General features: G+C 38.0%; 1 protein-coding gene across 3 annotated transcripts in view; it reads left to right on the top strand.

The window, feature by feature from the left end:
* The first annotated feature begins 355 nt into the window (after positions 1-355).
* LOC103715027 (autophagy-related protein 2-like) overlaps positions 356-20,988 on the top strand; it is a 32,997-nt gene continuing 12,364 nt past the window's right edge. For 2 of the 3 annotated variants that reach the window (XM_008802525.5, XM_008802524.4), the window contains exons 1-9: positions 356-853; positions 5,472-6,520; positions 7,181-7,329; positions 8,964-9,217; positions 9,331-12,579; positions 12,669-12,781; positions 16,103-16,307; positions 17,448-17,561; positions 20,832-20,939. In XM_008802525.5, the coding sequence (XP_008800747.3) occupies positions 668-853; positions 5,472-6,520; positions 7,181-7,329; positions 8,964-9,217; positions 9,331-12,579; positions 12,669-12,781; positions 16,103-16,307; positions 17,448-17,561; positions 20,832-20,939 (5,427 nt within the window). In that variant the 5' untranslated portion in view covers positions 356-667. Of the gene's footprint in view, positions 854-5,471; positions 6,521-7,180; positions 7,330-8,963; positions 9,218-9,330; positions 12,580-12,668; positions 12,782-16,102; positions 16,308-17,447; positions 17,562-20,804; positions 20,942-20,988 lie in introns of those variants that run through there. The other variant, XM_026807670.3, reaches the window with a different exon arrangement.

Here is a 20,988-nt window from a genome sequence, read left to right as displayed (position 1 = left end):
TTTGTTTGTACCTTTTTTAAGGCAACCTAGTCAAGCACTTACTGTCTTTCATCTTTCGATAATCATTAAAAATCAATTTTCAAATGTATACATCCTACAACTGTGGACAATCAAAGGAATCCATTTCTGTATTTGTTCTCTCTTTATTTCATTTCCAAATTTGCACTCTACCATTAGGAATCCTTTTGTTACTAACTTTCATTATTGTATATGTCATACAGCTTTTTCTAATATTATGGATTTATATTTACATTTATACCTACAGTTTTTTTTTCATAGTTATAATCTATATTCGGATGGAATTTAGATTCGCTCGTATCCGTTTTCAGATCTAGTTACGCCGTCTCAATCAATCGTGACGACTTTATCAGGCGACAGAATTGGAGCGCCCTAGATCTCGCAGGTGAACAAGGACCGCAGGGACATCACCACCGTTAATCCTTTAGAAAAGCACTCAAGCGAACGGCAGGTGATTTACACGTGCAGGACCGGACTCCATCGGAAGAAGAGACAGATAAAAGATTCTCGCGCCACCTTCGGCCTCGACATACGCCTGCTCCTCCTCGCGTTCGATGGAGGGAAGTGGTGCCTCCTCCGCCCTCGACGTCGACGAATTCCGCGAACTCTAACCCTAGCCTCGGGTTCTTGAGATCGAGAGGGAGAGAAGATGTTCTCCCGGTGGGATTTATTTCGGTCGACGGCGATCAAGCGCGTGTGCAAGTTCCTATTGAAGAAGAAATTGGGGGAGTTCATCTTGGGGGACATCGACCTCGACCAGCTCGACGTCCAGCTCAGGGATGGGACGATCCACCTCTCCGACCTCGCTCTCAATGTCGATTTCCTCAACCAAAAGGTTAGGTTTCTTGGCAATCCTTTAAATCTCTCTTGTTCTAGGGTTTCTTTGATTCTTTTATTGCTGTTTGTTCGGGGATTGTTCATTTATTTCTGTGGGGAAAGACGTTTTAGGTTCGTTTTCCAAATTATAATTGGAAACAAAAGATTTTTATGAGAGAAAGGCTGAGTTTTGAGGGTTTTGGGTTATGCAACTGATGTTTGAGGGAATTAGTTTAATTTTGATTGTTATTTATCTTAGAAAAAGTACAGAGATTTGAAAATTCTTAGAGAACGGAGGAAAAAAAGGCAAGAATACACAAAGATAATGCTCCTCGAGTTTCCTTTCTTTTCTTAAGGGTTTCGACTACTCCATTATGTGTGAGGAGGAGGATTTGACAATTTGGGATAGAAACAGTTGTTATTTGAGAATGGGTGAATGGGCACGTAGAAAGTTTAAAAAACGAATGAAGGAAGAAGATCATGTAAAAATTATAAGGCTCCTCTAGAATTGCTCATTCTTGCCTGAAGATTTTTGGCTTGCTTGGCTTGTTTAATGGGCCGAAATCGTGCAATATCTGGTGTTATAACTATAAACCATGTGCTTCTAGAAATTGTATGGGGAATAGCACTGTGATTTATTGAGAAGGTTCCTTTTGGATTGGTTTAGGATAGCAGTACCAACATAAAACCTCAATACATTTTAACAAAAAGAGATAGGAGTAAGAACTGAAGCACATGAAACAGAAGCAAAAAAGAGTATCATAAGTATCCTTTGAGTTTTATGTTACTTTTGTGCAATCAGGCCTATCTTTAATCATCTCACCCCACCCTAGTTATGAGGCCATATTGCATGGTAATGTCTATTGAAGTTGTTTATGGCTTACTAAGCTCCAATTATATCCATCACTTTGCATAAGCTTGTATATCCCCTTAGATACCCATTATGATGACCCTCATGTGAATAACATATTTTTGATATAAAACAGATATAGCACTCTATAACTACATGGATTTGATTAAATAGCCACACCACAAAAGTATAAGAGAAATGACAAGATTTAATATATTTGTGAATTCTACTAAAAGGCAAGGAAAGATAAGGCACTAAAAAGCTTCAGAATTGCTAACTATTAGGAATTTTTAAACAATTGAAGTTCTAGACAAGTAAATAATAACACACACACACACACATATCTAATACAAGATACCAGCATATTTAATGAATTTCACTTGTATGTAATATTAACTTCAGCCTAAAATTGTCAAACCTGTACATATAAAGAACCTACACAGCATAAAATACTTCAAAATATTGCATGAAAATTTTGTATGGGCCTTTTTTTCCCTATTTTGGATTTTTTATTTTTATTTTTATACCAAAATTCCAATAGTGAACTTTTGAAACCACCAAAACTGTTAAAATCGGAGCTCCACAGGCCCAGCCAAGAACAAACTGAAATTGAAGCCGAGTTTTCAAACCTTGGGGTTAAGCATGAAGCTCGAGGCATTAGCTTTAGATTTCAAGAATTCATGTTTGGTCATGTCACATCTAGAAAAACAGTCTTGATCGAAACATGATAGCTTGCAGGAATTTTGTTAGATGATAATTGATGGAAGAAGGAGGTTGAAAAGTGAAAACCTTTCTTTAATGGAAGTAGTGGAAAACATGAACTTGAATGAGGATCAAACTCAGTTGGTGTGGCTGCATAACCTTGACAGGATAATTGTGAAGGACTTGCGCTCCTCATTTTCTCTTCTCTTTTAAGTACAAAGATCAAGTACTTTGTTACATCTTCTTCTGTGATGGATATTGCTATTTGGTAGGAGCATTGAGCATAATACCGTAGTTCATCTGATAACAACATTACAACTTCCTGGTGAAAAATCAACTGGATTATGATCATGCACTTGACATTTCCTTACTTTTTTTCTGACTTGAGATATTCCCATGCATGTCCCATCTCTAGTGTGTAACGAACCCTTTGACTATTTTGTGGATTGTTGGGTTAAGCAACAAGTGGAAAATTGAACTCAGGTTGGTTAAGTGCTTCTGCAACCACTCTGAAGTAGAATCGGAATTGATATTACTATATTTAAGGCAGAATTTTTAGCTCATTTGACTTCAATTTGTTGGGAATATTATAATTTTTAAAGTAGATTTGTTCTTCGTACATTGATTAACAGTGACTATATCATGTTTATCTTTTTTAGTGAATCTTTTCGAAATTGCATAAAGTAAATGCCTTGAACGTTTATTTGTTCATCATTAAATACATATAGGAATTTGATAAGGAGTATTGGCTGTTACTTAAAAGGCTAGTTTGTGTTCTTGTCGCATAACATGCTCTACACATAGATATAATGCTCAATTTAATATAGGCATAATCCAAGATTCAGCATAGGCTGCAATAGCTCAGTCATATTTGATGAGAAACAATCATGATTTTATCTAATAAAGTTATATCTTTTATCTATTTTAATTTGGGGGAAGAAGTGAAATAAGGGAAATAAAGAAGAGAGGGGTATGGCACCACAATAAAAGTATTTTCCATTTGAAGTGTCAACTGCAAACTACAAAATTCAGATCTCTCAGCACATATAAAAAGACACTTAAATGACAATAAGATACAATTTTAGTCAATCGATGTTTTCCTAATTCCACCCTATTGCTTGACCAGAGCTTTTTCTAGTATACTACAAATAGGACTCCTGATTAAATTGAATGTTTATTTTCCTTATCAGAGTTATTTCCTAACCATGATTCTCTCATGATTTAAAGAGTTGAGACTTTTTTGATGCATTTTGAGGAGTTAATTATTAAACTTGCTAATTTGCAGCCCTAACGTAAATTCAGAAATATTAAAAAATAAGAAACATGTCTCCATCTAAACATCAATTATATCAATCAATTTCCGGTGCATAGTGTCCCAAAATCATGCCAACTAATGCTGCCTTTATTAACCACTGAATCTCCATGATGGCATGTTAGTATTGGTCCCCTAAATGATGAAAGTATTAATCTTAGTGTCATTTGATCTTGACTGGTGATCTTGACGTGTGCTGGCACATCGAAGATGCAAATATGATGAAATCCTTCTTGTCTGATATGAATAATTTATTTTACGGTCATTCATGATCACAACAATCAAATGATTCAAATCTTTTACTTTGTCAATTGTTTCTCTCTTTTTCTTTGATCAGTGGGTTCTAATAGACTTGGATCTTTGCTTTTGTCTCGTTAGCATTTGTCTCATGAGAATATAAGGTGGTTGAACCTTTCTTCTTAATCCATCATTTGTTAGATAGGCTTCACTAGAACTTGCTTTCAACCATGGTATTTTGAAATCTTCTACCTAAGGTAATGCACCTGCTTTGGAATATTCCAAGAACCTCGAATCCACCCATCTTCTAAGTGTTTGCTTACTAAGAGTGTTTCTAAAATATCCACTTCCACTTCCACACACCCGCATCCGCTCTTGCACGTGTTTCTGATTCTGGCAACTAAGTTTTCACCAGCTCAAATAGTTACCTTTCTGAGATTGCCAACATAAAGGAGGTCCTCTGAAAAGGCATAGTTTATCTTTGTCCTTAGGCAATCAGATCTTGTTCTTCTTGATTTGCATTAGAAGCAATCATCCATAGTGTCCATTTGATTTCTTTTAGTATCATTTCTTGAGAAATGATCACGAGATTGGATATTGTGATGTTTTTCCAATATTTTCTTTGAGAGGAAAGAAGAGAAAACTAAGAAATGGAGACAAATAAGGAGAGAGCAATGTGAAATTCACTAGAAGGAGAGAGAAAACTATTTAAGAATTATCTTCAAATTACATAACTGGTGCCAATAAACTAAAATCATAATCAATCCATGACTTTCCTTACCAACCTATTCACTAAGTGGGGTTTGATACAAATCTACTTAAAGTAGGACACACAGTTAGACTATACTGACTATCCTAATCAATATTATTACTCAACAACTAAGGATCAAACTTTTAAATTTGAGGATTCCTAAACTGATTAAGACTCTTAAAGTTAAAACCCTTCCTATTTTTTTTGCCTGAAATGACTTGAGAAGCACTTTAAAAGCAGATTTATAACCTAAATGTTCTTCTAACCAACTAATATTCAAACATTTAAAGTTGAGGATTCTTAAAACAATTAAAACTCTCAAGAAACTTTCTAGAATAGAATAACCTAAATGTTCTCCATCTAAATTTAATTACATCAAATATATTGGTTACTGCTTTACTTGTTCATTTTATCTGGGAGAAATAACCCACTCTAAACATTCACTATCAGAATACTGAAATTTTAATCCTTCATATCAGGATTTATTTCCTAGAATAGTTAAATGTGATACCTTGGAGGATGGAAACCTTGTCATGTCTATCTTATATAGATTTGATCTACGACTAATGTAGAAGGCCTCTTCTTGCACAATATGCATGTCTTTTAATTTTGGTAACCTTGTCATGTCTATCTATATAGATTTGATCTACGACTAATGTAGAAGGCCTCTTCTTGCACAATATGCATGTCTTTTAATTTTGGTAATTGTATTTTAGCTTGCATTTCCTTGCATAAGCCTTTGCACTCCCAAATTATATGGAAGTCTCACAGTTTTCTTGTTGCAGTTGGCCGGGGCAGCCGTTCTGGTGAAAGAAGGATCTATTAAATCCCTATCAATTAAAATTCCATGGAAGCGAAAAAACTGTCAGATCGAAGTGGAAGTACTTGAGCTTGTCCTTGCACCATTTGTCCAGAGAAATACTTCTCCAAATGACGCTGATTCTTGGATGCCTAGTCATGATGAAGAACAACATATGTACAGTGATTCAGAGAAGATTGAGATGGGAACACTCCAGGAAAACTCTAGTGCTATTTCTCAAGATGTTCATGAAGGAGTTAAGACAATTGCTAAGATTGTGAAATGGTTCCTTACAAGCTTTCATGTAAGATTAAATGAAATTTTTGTTGCATTTGATCCTCATTCAGATGTGGAAGAAAGGGCTTCAGCATTCCACAGATCCCTGGTTCTCCGAGTTAAAGAGTTAGATTTTGGAACATTTGTTTGTGAAGATGCTAAGGCTAAGTTGACTAATTTTGTAAAATTTCAAGAAGCAGTCATTGAGTTTCTTCAGATGGAAGATGTTGATAATTCTCCCCAGCTTCATAGTGGTTCAGAAACAGGGTTTGGTGAAAAATATGCAGGGCAAAGTACTATTACAATCTTGACTGGACCAAGTGGTGGCTTCTCAGGGACGCTGAACTTAAGCATACCATGGGAAAATGGATCACTGGATATTCATAAAGTTGATGCAGATGTCTCAGTTGAATCTGTGGAACTGAGGGTACAACCCAGCAGTATCAAGTGGGTCATAGGCATATGGGAATCCCTCACGAATGTTGGCACAGCTCAATGGAGTAATATTCATAAGCCTGGAGATTCATCTGATCAAAACTCTAGACATAATGTCTGTTCATCTACATTAGGTTCTTCTATAGCAGATCCAGGTAAAGTCACACCAAGCAGTGGAATCTATCCAGAAGACACGTTTCCTGCAATCAATCAAGAGAGAGTTCCAGTTGCTTTTCTTACAAGGGCACATGTGATTCATGACTGGGTTCCAGAATCCATTAACCATGAAGACCGAACTGATTTGGAGCCAGATTATGGTGCAAGGTTTGTTTCTTATTTCTGATTACTAACAACGGGATATTATTTGGGAGATTTAACCATATTTGTATAAAATTCTTTCTTACATTTACCATATGAGGTTTGAGATGGTCCAAAATTCTTTTATGTGAGGAACCTTGGATTAATGTAAGTTGGGAGTGCTTCTTCTGATTCTTATTGATCTTATTTTAGCCAATTCCAGGTTATCTAGGAAATATCTTTTATTTATATGTGCCTATTCATCAAATTCTTACATAAACTTGCTATCTTAATATTGAAATGTATTATTTTGTTCGAAAACCTAAAATGACCCTTTCTTGGGGGCATATATTTAAGCCTGCCCATTTCCCCATAAAACATGGCATCCAGAAAACATACATTAGTGGGTCCTCATTTGGCTCATCTGTGACAAGACTGGTCTTTGTTGGAACCTGCAATCACAAGCTTGCTAGTGCGATAACCTTTTGGTATTACACTCAGTTTTTGTCTGCCTGGTACACTTCCTAATATGATCAATGTCATATACTGAAAAAAACCACCGAAATGAGACTGTACCATCGGTAGCTGTTCTGATGCCAGATTGGCATTTTTCTTTAGCTTACTTTTTAGCTGTGGTTATAGAGGCTCATGAAATCTTTGGTTATTGATTTAGTTATATTTTTGCAGTATTGATGAGTTTTTTGAATGTTTTGATGGAATGAGGAGCTACCAGGCAAATTCAGGAAGTAGTGGAATATGGAACTGGACTTGTTCGGTTTTCAGTGCAATAAGTGTTGCATCTAATCTTGCTGCTGGATCAGGACATGTTCCTGAAGGTAACATCTTAATAATTATGAGCATGCATCTTGTTAATATCATACAGTGATGCTTCTTCGACCTTTTAGTTTAGGTGTCAAGTTATTGTCATTTTTTCTGCAGTTCTGCATGCTGAAGTAAATTAATATTGTCCTTTACTATTTCAGAGTAATTACTCATCAATCATTATTTTTTCAATATATTTTTTATTGCTTACTTTTGTGTCCAGTTTTTTTGCTCCAAAAGTTGAATCTATTCATAAAAATATCCAATTATCTGCATTCAATCATAAGGAGTATCCCTGTACTATTCTATAAAATGCACATACACTTTTCTATGAAAATTTTAATCTATTATTGTGTATATTAAGACATAATAGCGATTTTAATAATTTTATTTCATTAAATTAATATCATAACTTATAAATTGATATCAGAAATGCACATGATGTGGCAGAAATTAAAATTACTAGTTTTTCATGATTTCTTTAATTTATTAATATTTTTTGTTGATTTTTATTGAATATCTGTTTTAAATTAGAAAACCTGAAAGATACATTTTGATTTGGACTAATGTAGTACCCTACAAGGGTACTATGTATATCTTTTGAACCCCATGATTATACTTTATTGACTAGTTATTTTCGAAATTTGTTAAATATGGGCTTAAGTTTAGGTAGCCATGCACATGCCCAAATTTAAACAAATTGCTATTGCAAAAGATAGCAACAAAATCTTCTTATGCTTAGGTGCACTGAACTTCTTAGCTCTAGTTTTTCTTTCCTTATTCTGGCCTATCTATGGATTTGTTTATCACCTTTTCCCCCCAAATCAATTAAAAAGTCATGCTGAGATGCATGCTTAGTCTTGGTTATTTTTTCAATCTGTTATAGCCTTTTAGCTCTCTTCCAAGGTCCAATATGCAATATGTTTTTTTCCATCAGTTATTGCATGTCTTTGATTACCTCTAGAACATCAACATTTGACCACCAATTTACTTACCTATATGTCATTTGCTTATAGATTCTTCTACTATATAAAAAACTTCATGGCATCTGAAATTCCCTCATCAAATTCTTAGCAACAATCGAGTTCCAATTTCCTCCTTTAGTGTTCTCATATGAGTTATACATCATCTGCTTTTAAAATCCAACTACTTTTACATCTGAGACGAATGGTGAATACAAATTTTTCATGCTTGTCATTGGATACTTATCATGTTCTCTTTGGCCATTACTACTGATATCTTCAGGAGGCTGACTAATATCATTGTTGTTTTTCCTTGTGCAGAACAAAATGTTGAGACTAATATACATCATCTCCTTTTAAAATCCATCTACTCTTTACATCCGGGATACATAGTTAATGCAAATTTCTTCGTGCTTGTCATTGGATACTCATTATGTTCTCTTCAGTCATTACTATTGATATTTCAGGTGGCTGACTAATATCATTGTTGTTATCCTTATGCAGAACAAAATGTCGAGACTAATATATATATCATGTCCTTTTAAAATCCAGCTACTCTTTGCATCCACCATACATAATTACTTCTTCATGCTTGTCGTTGGATAATCATTATGTTCACTTTGGCCTTTACTAATTTGATATTTTCAGGAGGCTAACTAATATCATTGCCACTATTCCTCATGCAGAACAAAATGTTGAGACTAATTTACGAGCTACTATTGATGAGATTTCTATTGTTCTTTCTTTCATGGATGAAGATCAGACACAGTCATATGATTCCAGCAATATATTCAACTCATTATTAAATGGCCTAAGCCCTGATTCTTACATGAGCTGTCACTCATCAATGAATATTGAGCAGTCAACCATGACTGAAGTTAATTCTGTGAAAATACACCATCTTGAAGCAAGGTGCCAGCATTTGGCTCTTGATTTGCAGGTAAATATTGTGCCTTTTATTTTTGTTCTACAAGCATTATTTCCCAATTCAGTCTATTACCTTTCTTCACAAGACATGTGTAACTAAATCCTCACTTTTGACAAAGTTAACAGACTTATCCTCAAAACATGAAGTTTGGAGCATCACTTGGACATATTTCAACTGACGAGTACTATGATACTAGGAACCATGCTGAGGGATCTAGCTTCCTTGATTACAAGAATGATTCCTATTACCAAATGCTTTTAAATAAGCATTTGCAGGAACAAGTTCAAGGTGCTCTCCCACCATATCCTTTTTCTGCTCAAGACCATGATTCAGAATCTTATGTCAGTAATTGCAGGAATGGATTGATCAAGATTAAATTGTTAGAATCTTTTGGCAAATGCAGCTGTCAATATACTGTCAGTGCCACAGGTTTAGATGGCAAGCCAAAAGCATCAACATCTTTCTCTGTTCATCTGCCACCATGTGTATTGTGGGTTCACTTTCCATTAGTAAATATGCTGCTTAATCTCTTTAAACAAGTTGAATACTCATTTAATAAAAGCAGCATGAACAAAGATTTTGTGACTGATGTGACGTCTGAAAGGCATAATTCTTCGTCTCTTGATGATGCTGAAAGTGGCCATATTTCTTGCATAACAACTATGTCTCAAAGAGCAAGTCTGGAAGGGAATATAGTCCTTCCCCAGACAAGGATCATAGTGTGCTTTCCTTCTGAACATTATGGAGCCTTCCGACATTCAGCCTCTTTGGATAAGTTCATTGTTATTGACCATTCTTCGAGTGTGGGAGATGTTTCAGATGTCTGTCAACTTCCAAATGGAAGTTCTCCAAATGACAATTCCTGTACACCTTCCATTTCTGTCCATCTAAATATGGGAAAGTTTGACATTTACTTGGTTAAATCTTCAAGCGAAAATGCTTTGGGTGATAAATTCCATGCCTTAGACAAGCAATACTTTTCTGCTGAGAAGATTCTCTCTGTCACCAACAGATCAAATGACTATCATTCTGGAATTACTATGCTCTGGCAGAAGGGTCTTGTGACTGGTCCTTGGATGGCAAGCAGAACTTGGAGTTTGTCCAATTTGCATGATCAACATAGGAACAAAGTTGTTGGAAAAGGAGCTGAGTATTCCTCGGTGACAACTGCAGAAGACTTTGAGGAGACAAGTTCAAGTATTCGTCAAGAGCTGATTCTGAGTTCTGCATTTTTATTTCATTTTAAGTTTTCTTGTATTTGTGTCAGTATTGGTAGCCATGATTATAAATTGCTGAATCAGCTGCTTAATTATCTGTTGGATGAGTTGTCTAGTGGAGCACATGGAATGGACACTAACTACGAGGAGACCAAGAACAAGAAATTGTCCCCGACTGACTGTTATGCATCCCAAACATCTATTCATTTGGAATGTGATCTCCTGGACATTTGCATTACCCTAGATGAAGTAGTAGAGGTCAGTCGCTTAATACAGAAGGAACTACCGGGCTCATGGAAAAGCCTTAAACTGAAAGTTAAGAAGTTTGAGTTGCTGTCTGCATCAAATATTGGTGGAATTAGTGAAGCAAAGTTTTCATGGCTTAACCATGGTGAGGGTGAATTGTGGGGTTCTATCTTTGATAGGAATGCGAAAGCTTCTGAACTAACTCAAGATTTTCTTCTAGTCACCTGTAGAAACTCGGCATTCAGAAGGGGTGCTGGTGAAGGTACTAATGCATTATCTTTTGGCTCTGCTGGTACTACTGTTACGCACATCCGGAATCCACAGTCATGTCAAAGCTCCACATCTATAATTGTTCGTAGTGGGACAGTAGTTGCTCCTGGTGGCCGCTTGGATTGGGTCAGTGCGATATGCTTATATTTTAGTATGCCTTATCAAGAGAATGAACAATCAGGCAATAGTAAAGCATCAGTTAATGGTGCTGCTTCTGAAATATTGTTCTTTCTTGATTTGGTGGATGTTGCTTTGAGTTATGAGCCCCACAGCAAAGATCCCCTAGTTGATAATGGAGTTCCTGATGGAGAGCATAGTTGTGCTATTGAATCCAATGAAGAGACAGACAGACAATATGTGGGATGCCTTTTAGCTGCAGCATCATTTAGCCTTTCTAATCACACCAAGGCAAACTTGTCCGCTGTTGATTACAATATCCAACTGCAAGATGCAGGACTTCTTATCTGTGAATCGACTGGCCCAAGAAATGACAGTGGTGATTATCATGTAGGTCTTCTGCAAGAGATTGGGTATGTTAAAGTTGCCCAGGTTTCTCTTGTTGAGGGTATTCTTAGAATTAAAGGCCTTCTTTGGGAAATTGAATGTTCAGAATCACACATCTGTCTGGATACCTGCCATGACACAACTTTTGGTCTTGTTCATTTGGTTGCTCAACTTCAACAGCTTTATACACCTGATGTGGAGGATGCTGTAATGCATTTGCAATCTAGGTGGAATACTATTCAACAAGCTCAAAAGGATCACAATTCAAATGATGTGGCAGATAACTCAGAAAGCCCTGATGTTGGATTGAACTCTGAGAAGAGTTCACCAACTAGTGATGAAGACCATACATCTGTTGGACTGCTGGATGAGATACTTGAGAATGCTTTTCACATTCGTGAAGAATGCAAATCTCCATCCGGTCATCATGAAATGCATTCTCATGTTTCACTTGATGAGTGCATGCTTGGAGATAGGTTTAAGTTGAACGTAAACAACTCTGCAGCTGGTGATGCTTCTGCTCTGAATCGTCCTTTGGATGGTTCATCATTTGGTTCAGGAATGGGAAACACTCAGCAACCATCTGTGCATAAACCATGCTCACCTCAACTTATTGAAGGCTATTATACATCTGACTTACTTCAGTCATCAACGTTAACTGCAGGCCATCATTCACCTAAAGAAGGTCACAAATGTAGATTAGTCGATACTTCTCATCGGAACATGGAATGTGGAAAGGGTGGTTGGTACAAGGACAGTACTCTAATGATAGTAGAGAACCATATTTCAGAAATATTTAATCAGCCAGAAGGCGAACAACATGAAGAAGGGGAATTTACTTCGAGGAACTCTGATCCTGCTGAGTACTGTATTCCGAAAGGAAGGATACTTCTTAGAAATATTGATGTGAGATGGAGAATGTATGCTGGCATTGACTGGACTAAACCAACGAATAATTCTTACAATAGGTTGACAATAAATGGAAGAGATGGAAGTGTTTGCCTAGAATTTACTTTGTCAGGGTTGAATCTTCAATATGACATGTATCCTGACGGGGAAATTAACATATCAAAGCTTTCGATTTCTGTTCAGGACTTTCATCTTCATGATATGAGCAGAGATGCTCCTTGGAAGATGGTATCACAAATTAATTGATTTTTTTTCTTCTACACTATATCAAAGACAAATGTCTGACATGTGCTTTTTTTTAAAAAAAAAATTGAAAGGTTTTGGGTTATTACCATTCAAAAGATCATCCAAGAGAATCCTGTGCCAAAGCATTTAACTTAGGGTTAGAAGCGGTTAGACCAGACGCATCAACTCCTCTGGAGGACTACAGGTATTTGCTAGATACCTTCATCTTTGATACCTTGTTCCATACCATTTTATTTTTAGTGGCCCTACTATCTATTAAATTGACATTTTACCTGAGAAATATACTGGGTTGATTTCTGTCCTTTTTTTACTTCTTTAAACTGGTGGAGGGAGTGCTGCAACGCACTACTTGTAGTACATAATACCTGCATGTTTTGGATTCCTCATTATGACGGGATTTCCCTATTTATTTATCTAATGTTTCTTTCCCCATGTTTCTCCTCATATAGCTCTAAGCTACAACATTTGCTGTTGAAGTAAAATTCATCAAATGAAGTTAAACACAAACCTTGAATTATATTTTTTTAAACAGTTGATATGAGGAAAACAACTAGATACTTATTATTTTCAGACTATTTATACCAAGGTTTGCAATCTTGGTACCAAACTGCATATTGGTAGTTGAATGGTGCGGTGAGGTAATGTACCATATGGTACCAACCTGTACCGGGAAGAACCGCCCTCAATTATTGAGGGGGAGGGGTTAATTGGTCCCAAACCAGACCCTTACTAGGCTGAACAAACTGCAACCGCTCAGTTTAGAGTAGTTCAACCCAGTAAGGATCGGAACCGAGTGGTTTGGGCCCATTTTGTATTGAAACCTGTTAGGGAAAAAACCCAAGTCGTCCCGGAACAAAGGCGCCGACCAGAAGGCGCCGACCAGAAAGCGCCCACCAGAAGGCGCCGACCAGAAGGCGCCGACCTGACTACGCTCGAACTGAGGGCGCCCGACTCGGCAACTGCTTCGGCTCGGCACCCGACCAGGCGCTGAATTCTGAAATGCCTTGCTTAAGTATTCGACCCCAGCTTAAGCCCTTAAAGGAGCCTTACTCCAAAATACTCAATCTCACCATATCCTGCTACCGTTGTCAAGCCATAAATGCACATGACCTTTGCAGGCCTCCGGCACACCCGATCATTAATGCGCGTGGCCTCTGCAGGCCTTCGGCGCACTCAACCATTAAATGAATATGGTTCATGATGATCTCCGGTTCATTCAGCCACCGAAATGTATGACTTCTCCTGATCTCCGGTTCACTCAACGATTAAAGCGTATGGCTTCTGTCGTCTACGGACGTCGAGCCTCTTACGGCAAACCCACTTAATCGCTGATGATGGCATAGACTCGACGACGACTTAAGGGCTCCGGCCTGATCTCCAACAGCAACGGTGTTGACTCACACGATCGAACATTAATTCTACTGCATGCCAGACTGTACGACAGGCCGATTGCCCCGTCACATCACAGGTAACCCAGCTCCCTCTATAAAAGGGGAACTCCTCCATTGGAGGGAGGGAGGAGGACTCCCAACTTCTTACTGCTATCTCCACCCCCATACAGACCCCTGACTGACTTAACCATCGGAGGGCTGGCGCCGGAGAGCCCGGCCACCGGCTTCTTGCAGGTCTCCAGGAGGATGCCGCCCGCTGACGCGCCGCCACCCAGGCAGCGGAGCTCCTCTTCTCCAGCCGACGGCCGCCCCCGGGTCCAATTTCCAGCAACAAAACCACAAACCATGGTCTGCTAAACCGGCTCGTACCGGCCGGTTCAGCACGTACCGTACCGGTACCGACCCCCACTGGTACGGTACAACCACATAAAACGGTTCAAGGCCGGAACCGAGCGGGAAAGAAGAAAGAAGAGAAAGAGGAGAAGAGGAAGAAAGAAGAGAAAGAAGAGGAAGAAGAGGAAGAAGAAGAGAAAGAGGAGAAGAAGGAGAGAAGAAGAAGACGGTTCGACGTACCTTGGGCCGACCCCCTCCTGAGCATCCCAACGTGCACGCGGCCCTCCCAACGGTTCCTTCCTTGCTCGCGGGAGAAGGGGGAAAGAGAGGAGAAGAGAGGAGTAGAGAGGGGAAGAAAGTAGAGGAGAGGGTTCGGGAAGGAGGAAGAAGAAGGGAAGGAAAGAAAAAGAAAAGAAAAAAAAAATCTTTTAGCGTGTGGGGCAGTACGCCCACGGGCCCGTGAGCGGGGAATCTCTCGTCCCGCAAGCGATTCCACATGCAGGAATCTCGCTCCCACGCGGTTCCCCGCGCTCGCACGATTTTCCCGCGCCCGTGCATGGGGACTCGCGCAGTGCAGCGAGCCCATGCGGCATCGCACGCAAGCGCGAGCCCATGCAGGGCCGCGTGCAACATTTAATGCCACTCTGTGGCTAAAATGCGGACGCGCGCGCGTCGCCCCTTTTTTTTGTTCCGGTTCGGTACCGGTTACCGAACCGGTACCGGAGCCCACCGATACACCGGTTTGGTCGGCTCGGCGGACACTACCACAAACCATCCTAGTTCATGGTTGATAACTTGATATCATGGTATGCTGTACCGGTCGGTACAGGTCGGTATTGGGCGTACCGTAACCGTACCGATGGGTACCGGTATCGGTACGCCAATGTCGGTACGCCTGATGTACCGCATACCGTACCGTACCGACACTCGGTACGCCTATACTAGTGCGGCACCGGTACGGGGTTCGGTACTGATATAGCGAACCTTGCTTGGTATAGTACGATACTAATCAAACCATGCAGTTCGGTCTGTTATTGTATACCATGATTTGTACTACCTTTATTATCCAGTATACACCAGTTAATAGGCAAGAGCAAACTGATTATTTTAAGTTTAAAATCTCATGCACTTGTTTAGTTAGCTATTAAAGTATTTATAATGAAGTTATGATGAACTTCTGTGTGTGTTTTCCCAGTTCTTTGTAAAAGGAAAAGTTGATGTGGTGTATATTTTAATAGAAGGAAACGTAGGGAAAATGCATGGGAGATGATTGGAATGATTTAAATTACCTTTTTTATTTGCTGAGCATCTGTTCTTGTGTATTTATTATGATTAGTGTAACGGACACCAGGTTATCTGAAATTTTAATTGTTAATTAAGTTGACATATTTTGTGTTAGTACAAATAAATATTATAATCATATTGACTGACAAGTTACTTATCTTTCTACTTCACGTTTTTCTTATCATGCCTTTTCTTTCTACCATCTTTATAATGAAAAAGATGGTGGCATTAAGTTGCTCTATGAGAATTAAAATTGCATATCTACTTTTCTGCATCTCAATTGAAGTTCCACGCTTAAATCTTGTTTATATTAATTTTAGCATGGAATTAATGATGGAGAAAGTTTTGTAAAGCAATAGCTAATGAGGGGGATGTAGTTTTGTTCTTGTGATCTATGTTTTGAGCTTGTACCGAGAGCAGTTTGTAGGTTTTATTCTCATAGCAAAAGCTGCCAGCATCTAAAAGTTTCTCAGGGATAATATGTTGGTTGCTCTCAGGTTACATCTCGAGTTTCTGCCTATGCGGCTGCATCTTGATCAAGACCAACTCAACTTCCTTATCAGCTTCTTTGGCAAGGATTCCTTTGTTGATGAGACTCGTAGTCCGCCTAATAATTCAAGTGAGTCTGAAATGACAGGGAGAAAAAGCAGGAGCTTTGGGAGCCAAACTATTGTGAAGGAGGCGCTACTTCCTTTCTTTCAGGCTAGTTGTTGAAGCCCTTATATTTCCCCCCTCCCTCCAGAGGGTATTTTTTATATGTTTTCATTTAGGAAGTATTCTGAATCAGTACCTTTGATATATTTTTAAGTTCTATTTTTCTGTGCAAATGTTCAAACATTCTCCTTATATACATAATCTTTCTTAAAATGGGTAGCATAATTGTCAAAGTATAGATCATATAAATTTTCTAAAATTGCTAATTTTTTTTGATTTCTTAGTTTCACCAAGAATAAGCGGCACCCAGACCTTTAAACTTATTAAGCCTTTACATAATCTCTATTTCACGAAATTAGAAGATTACAGGATGTACCATGTAGCCCACTTTTTAGTACCCTCATGGGAGTGATCTGAAGTTTGAGTCTCATCATGTGTATCCCGGATTTTGAGTTTGTGTGGCTGGAGCAATTTAGTAACTTCAAATATGTGCCAACTATGGGATTGACTATAACAATGTGTACATGGAGGCAATAAAGCTAAAAGGAATGGCCAAGATAAGTAGTCATCTAGACTTATTTATGTTATAAAGATATGAATGTTGCAGGATATAGGATGGTTACTTATTGGACCAACAGTCCCACACACAACAACTGCTTCACTTTTAGAATCAAGGCAATATGGGTGGGCCTTTTATCAAGCCCAAAAGGGATGGAAGTGCCTAAGGGTCTTATTTTACAATAAAGAAAAAAACAAAATTACAGTGTACATATATAGATGCTGATTTGACAACCCAAATAAGATATTAGGAGCAATATGCTACTCTATTTTTCTTTTAAATTTAAATTATATTTTCTTTACTTATCTAAGATTAGTGACATGCATTAATTTATCTCTAGATCATCTTTGAATCAAAACTATAGGACCCTAAAGTAATTGGTTCCACTATTTCAATGGAGATAACTTCCATATTCTGTTCTTTCTTTTTGTGTTACTACTAGGATGACAGCATTTGAATGTTAACATTAATATGCTCCTACTGTATGTGATGAGTGTCACAAGTCACAACAGATCCTCTTTGTTATAAGAGCAAATTATGTTTCATGTTTGTGTTTCAGGATAGGTTTGACTAAGAAGGCATTTTCCAATTTTCATGTTTTATGATTTTTTTGGGTTTCCTTGTTTCAGAAATGTGATGTGAAGCCCTTAATTGTGCGCATTGACTACATTCCTCGGCATTTTGATCTAGCAGCACTAAGTCGAGGAAACTACACTGAACTTCTCAACTTAGTTGCATGGAAGGTAACTTACTGATACATGGAACTGTTTTCCATTTTTAATTACTATTATTGTCCTATTTCTGTTGATGTCTAATAGAGCTAGTGTCCATCAAGTTGTCGACTTGTCTTGGAAGGAGAATAATTGATTATAGTAGAACTTCCTAATAATTATGGAAGAGAAAATCTTTTACTTTATCAAAGATATAAATGATGTTATCGAGGAGGTTAAAATTTATAACAAGCTGGTGACCCATTTTTTTCGGTGATAGCAAAATTTGGCTCTAATTCTACAGCAGAGATCTAGCTTGATATAATCGTCCACGAACCATAATTTAATAAATCAATAAACCATTGAACCACAAGATTGGATACTGATACATTGTATTCTCAGCCATCATTGCATTTGTGGAATTGATTGCTGACACGGGGAAACTGAAAGAGACACGTAAAGGCTCATTGAAGTTAGTTCCAAAAGCGCCAAAGTTCTGTCATGTTCTATTAACTGCTCATCTAATAATCTATTTGTTCTTATGCTTGATTCATCTTCTCTAGAATCAGAGTAGTTGATCATATCCTTCCTCTTCATGAAAAGATGCTGTTAGACTTTCTTCTAAGTTTTTTTTTTTTGACCCCTTCATGTGATCGCACTTGCGGAACTCTCTTGAGCAGCTTGTGTAACCCTCATCATCTTATCAGTGATTCTCCAAGTAACGTCCTCATTTGGAAAGACATGACCCTTTTTTTCATGCTGCTTAGTTGGGTAACTAAGTATGCACTAGAGGGATTGCCTTTTGGAATTCTTTGTCTTTCCTCATACCCCTTCTAAACTATGATGATATTGGACATAGAAAAGATCACTCATTATTCTTCAAATTTCCTTTGGTATACAGAATCATTTAATTGGCAGAAAAGTGAATGTGCTTTATTTGCACTTGCCCTAACATGTGGAGCAATAGAGGTCGAGGATGCAAATTGATGCAACATGCAATTTGGTGTACTACTATCCCAGAAATCTTTTTTCTCCATTATGAGAATATAGTTGGAAATTCCAATTGTTTCATTGCAGTGGGTAACAGATTTTATAGTGCAATAGTACTCCTCAATTGCATACTGTGGCAAAGGTTGCCCTTGGTCTGTGTAGTTATATCATATTTCCCTGTACATGTATAACTAAGATCTAGCCTATGCTAATATTTGTGAGCCATCCCACCATTCAAAGTGCAAATCATGGTTTCAACTGCCATTCCAAGACAGGGCCGGTACTAGCACTTGACTTGGGTCAGCATGACACCTATTTAACCCCTTTTTAATATTTTAATTGAAAAAGGATTTTCATATTTTTTTATTTTTTTGGGTGTTAGAGTACTGTAGCATGCAGTGCTCGCTCAGCATGACACATACCATTTTGGTTGGTGACAGGCAAGGCCATTGTACCATACTTAAAACCCTGGTGCAAAACATCTAACAATTACCATTTCCATCAAAGCCACTTGAGATCTTGTCACCTCCTCTTGACCTTGGACAAAAATCTGAGATCCACTCTTTATTGGGGGCTCTTCATGTACAAATAATGCCAATATTGCAGCTTAAGCTCATCTATTGCACTCATGCTGACATTATTTTTCTTCTTGGTACAAACAAGCATGCATAGGAATAGCAAGTCAGGTTGGGTTGAATTCAGGTTGCGTCGTCGTTTTTTGGTCAAAAAACTCAACCGAAACCTGACCCATGGATAATTGGGCTGGAAAATGTAAACCCATACTCAACCCACTTATTTCACGTAACCCATATCCACCAACCCATTTAAGTTTTCACTTGTCAATCATATGAATCACTAAAAAATATAGGCAAACATGGTATATAAGAATCACAAACAACAAAATCAAATTAACTTCAAAAATATCATCACAATCACACAAAAAATAGGAATTTAGGATATATATAGTCATAAACTAAGTGATGAAAAATTAGCTAAAATGCAATCCCACATCTGAAAACCCATGATGCACCTTATCCATCACTGTCTATTACCCATTTTGTCACAACGTGGGAAAAAGTTAGATAGCTATCAACTATGCTGGATGTAAGAGCTAGCTAGTTCCCAATTGGTTCACCTCGGGTGACCCATTGGGACTTTTTTTTTTTGGGAGCAGGGCCAGATTCACCCATTTATAATCAGCTTGCTTTCAGGTCACCCAGAACCGACCTGACTTTAAATATGCCCTGCTCGAACCCGTTTATTCTGGGTTGGTTTGGGGCCTTTGGGCTAATTGGTGGGTGCAGGTCAAACTTTGCTGCACCTAAGCTTGCATTCAGCATCCTCTTTTCTAGATGCTTCTTGCTTTGCAGGTTCTCCCTCTAGTGCCCAATACTTTGGTTACTATACAACATTGCAGGCCTCACTACTGTCTCATGTAATTTACATAATGTCTGAACATGCAAAGATCACGAAAAAAAATAATCACACTCTACTTCATCCATGCTGCCCTGATTCTATGAGGTTTGTCATCATCATCTCTCTCTCTGTCTCTCTGTTCTCCTGTTTATGGATCCTAAATGGGAAAAAAATGTTCAAGCTTGTGTATCTCTTGGCAATCAGCTTTTACAGGGATGTCATCCAGAACTACAAAAATTATGTAAACTATTTGAAATCAACATAATGATTATTGTTAATTTTATTGAATTTGAAACACAATGACTCTTGAAGGTGTTAAGAAAGATCATGCTTCCAAAACCATTCTCTGCATTTTGTAGTTTTGTAATTCACATCTGAACTGAAAGTTCAGATGTTTGTACTGCTCAAATGCAAATTACTGTTTGATTCTCCAACTCCTAGTCCACCAGTCAGTCATCCTTTCTTGAACTGAAAGTAGCTCCTTACTTTTTTTTTCTTTGGGTGTGGAGGAGTAATCACTTTGTTAGTCTCTCACTTTTAAACCCTGTTTGAGAAAAGCTCGGCACCGAGGAATATATGTATCAGAAAAAGGAGGATGGTGTTAGATCAATGCTCTATCATAATTTCAACATAGGTTTATTTACTTTTTGCTTGCCTAATTTAACTTGACTAAAACTGACGGAGACATGCATTTGCAGGTGCCTGATTTTAGTAGTCTACTATACATATTAGAGATTTGGTCATAACTTACCTCTATTTTAGTGGAGCTTGACCAAGCAATTAGTTTTAGTGATTGATATTTGTTTTGTATCTCTGCTGGCATATTACCAACTTTAATTTTGCTTTAGCTTTCCTGTAATTTAACTGCAGGCATGATGGTTGTGTGGCTTATTGCAGGGAATTGACCTGCATCTCAAACATGTTTGTGCTGTTGGTGTTTATGGGTGGAGCAGCATATGTGAAACAGTATTTGGGGACTGGTTGGAAGATATTTCTCACAACCAGGTTTTAACCTATTTCCTTCGTGTTCTTCAGGAGAATAATAATTGTACTA

This window comes from Phoenix dactylifera, chromosome 18 (genome assembly GCF_051530095.1).
Source record: "Phoenix dactylifera cultivar Ajwa chromosome 18, Ajwa_hap1_PhDact_Kaust_v1.1, whole genome shotgun sequence".
NCBI lineage: Eukaryota > Viridiplantae > Streptophyta > Magnoliopsida > Arecales > Arecaceae > Phoenix > Phoenix dactylifera.
Note: the sequence above shows the minus strand (reverse complement) of the source record. Positions and strands in the feature narration are given on the sequence as shown.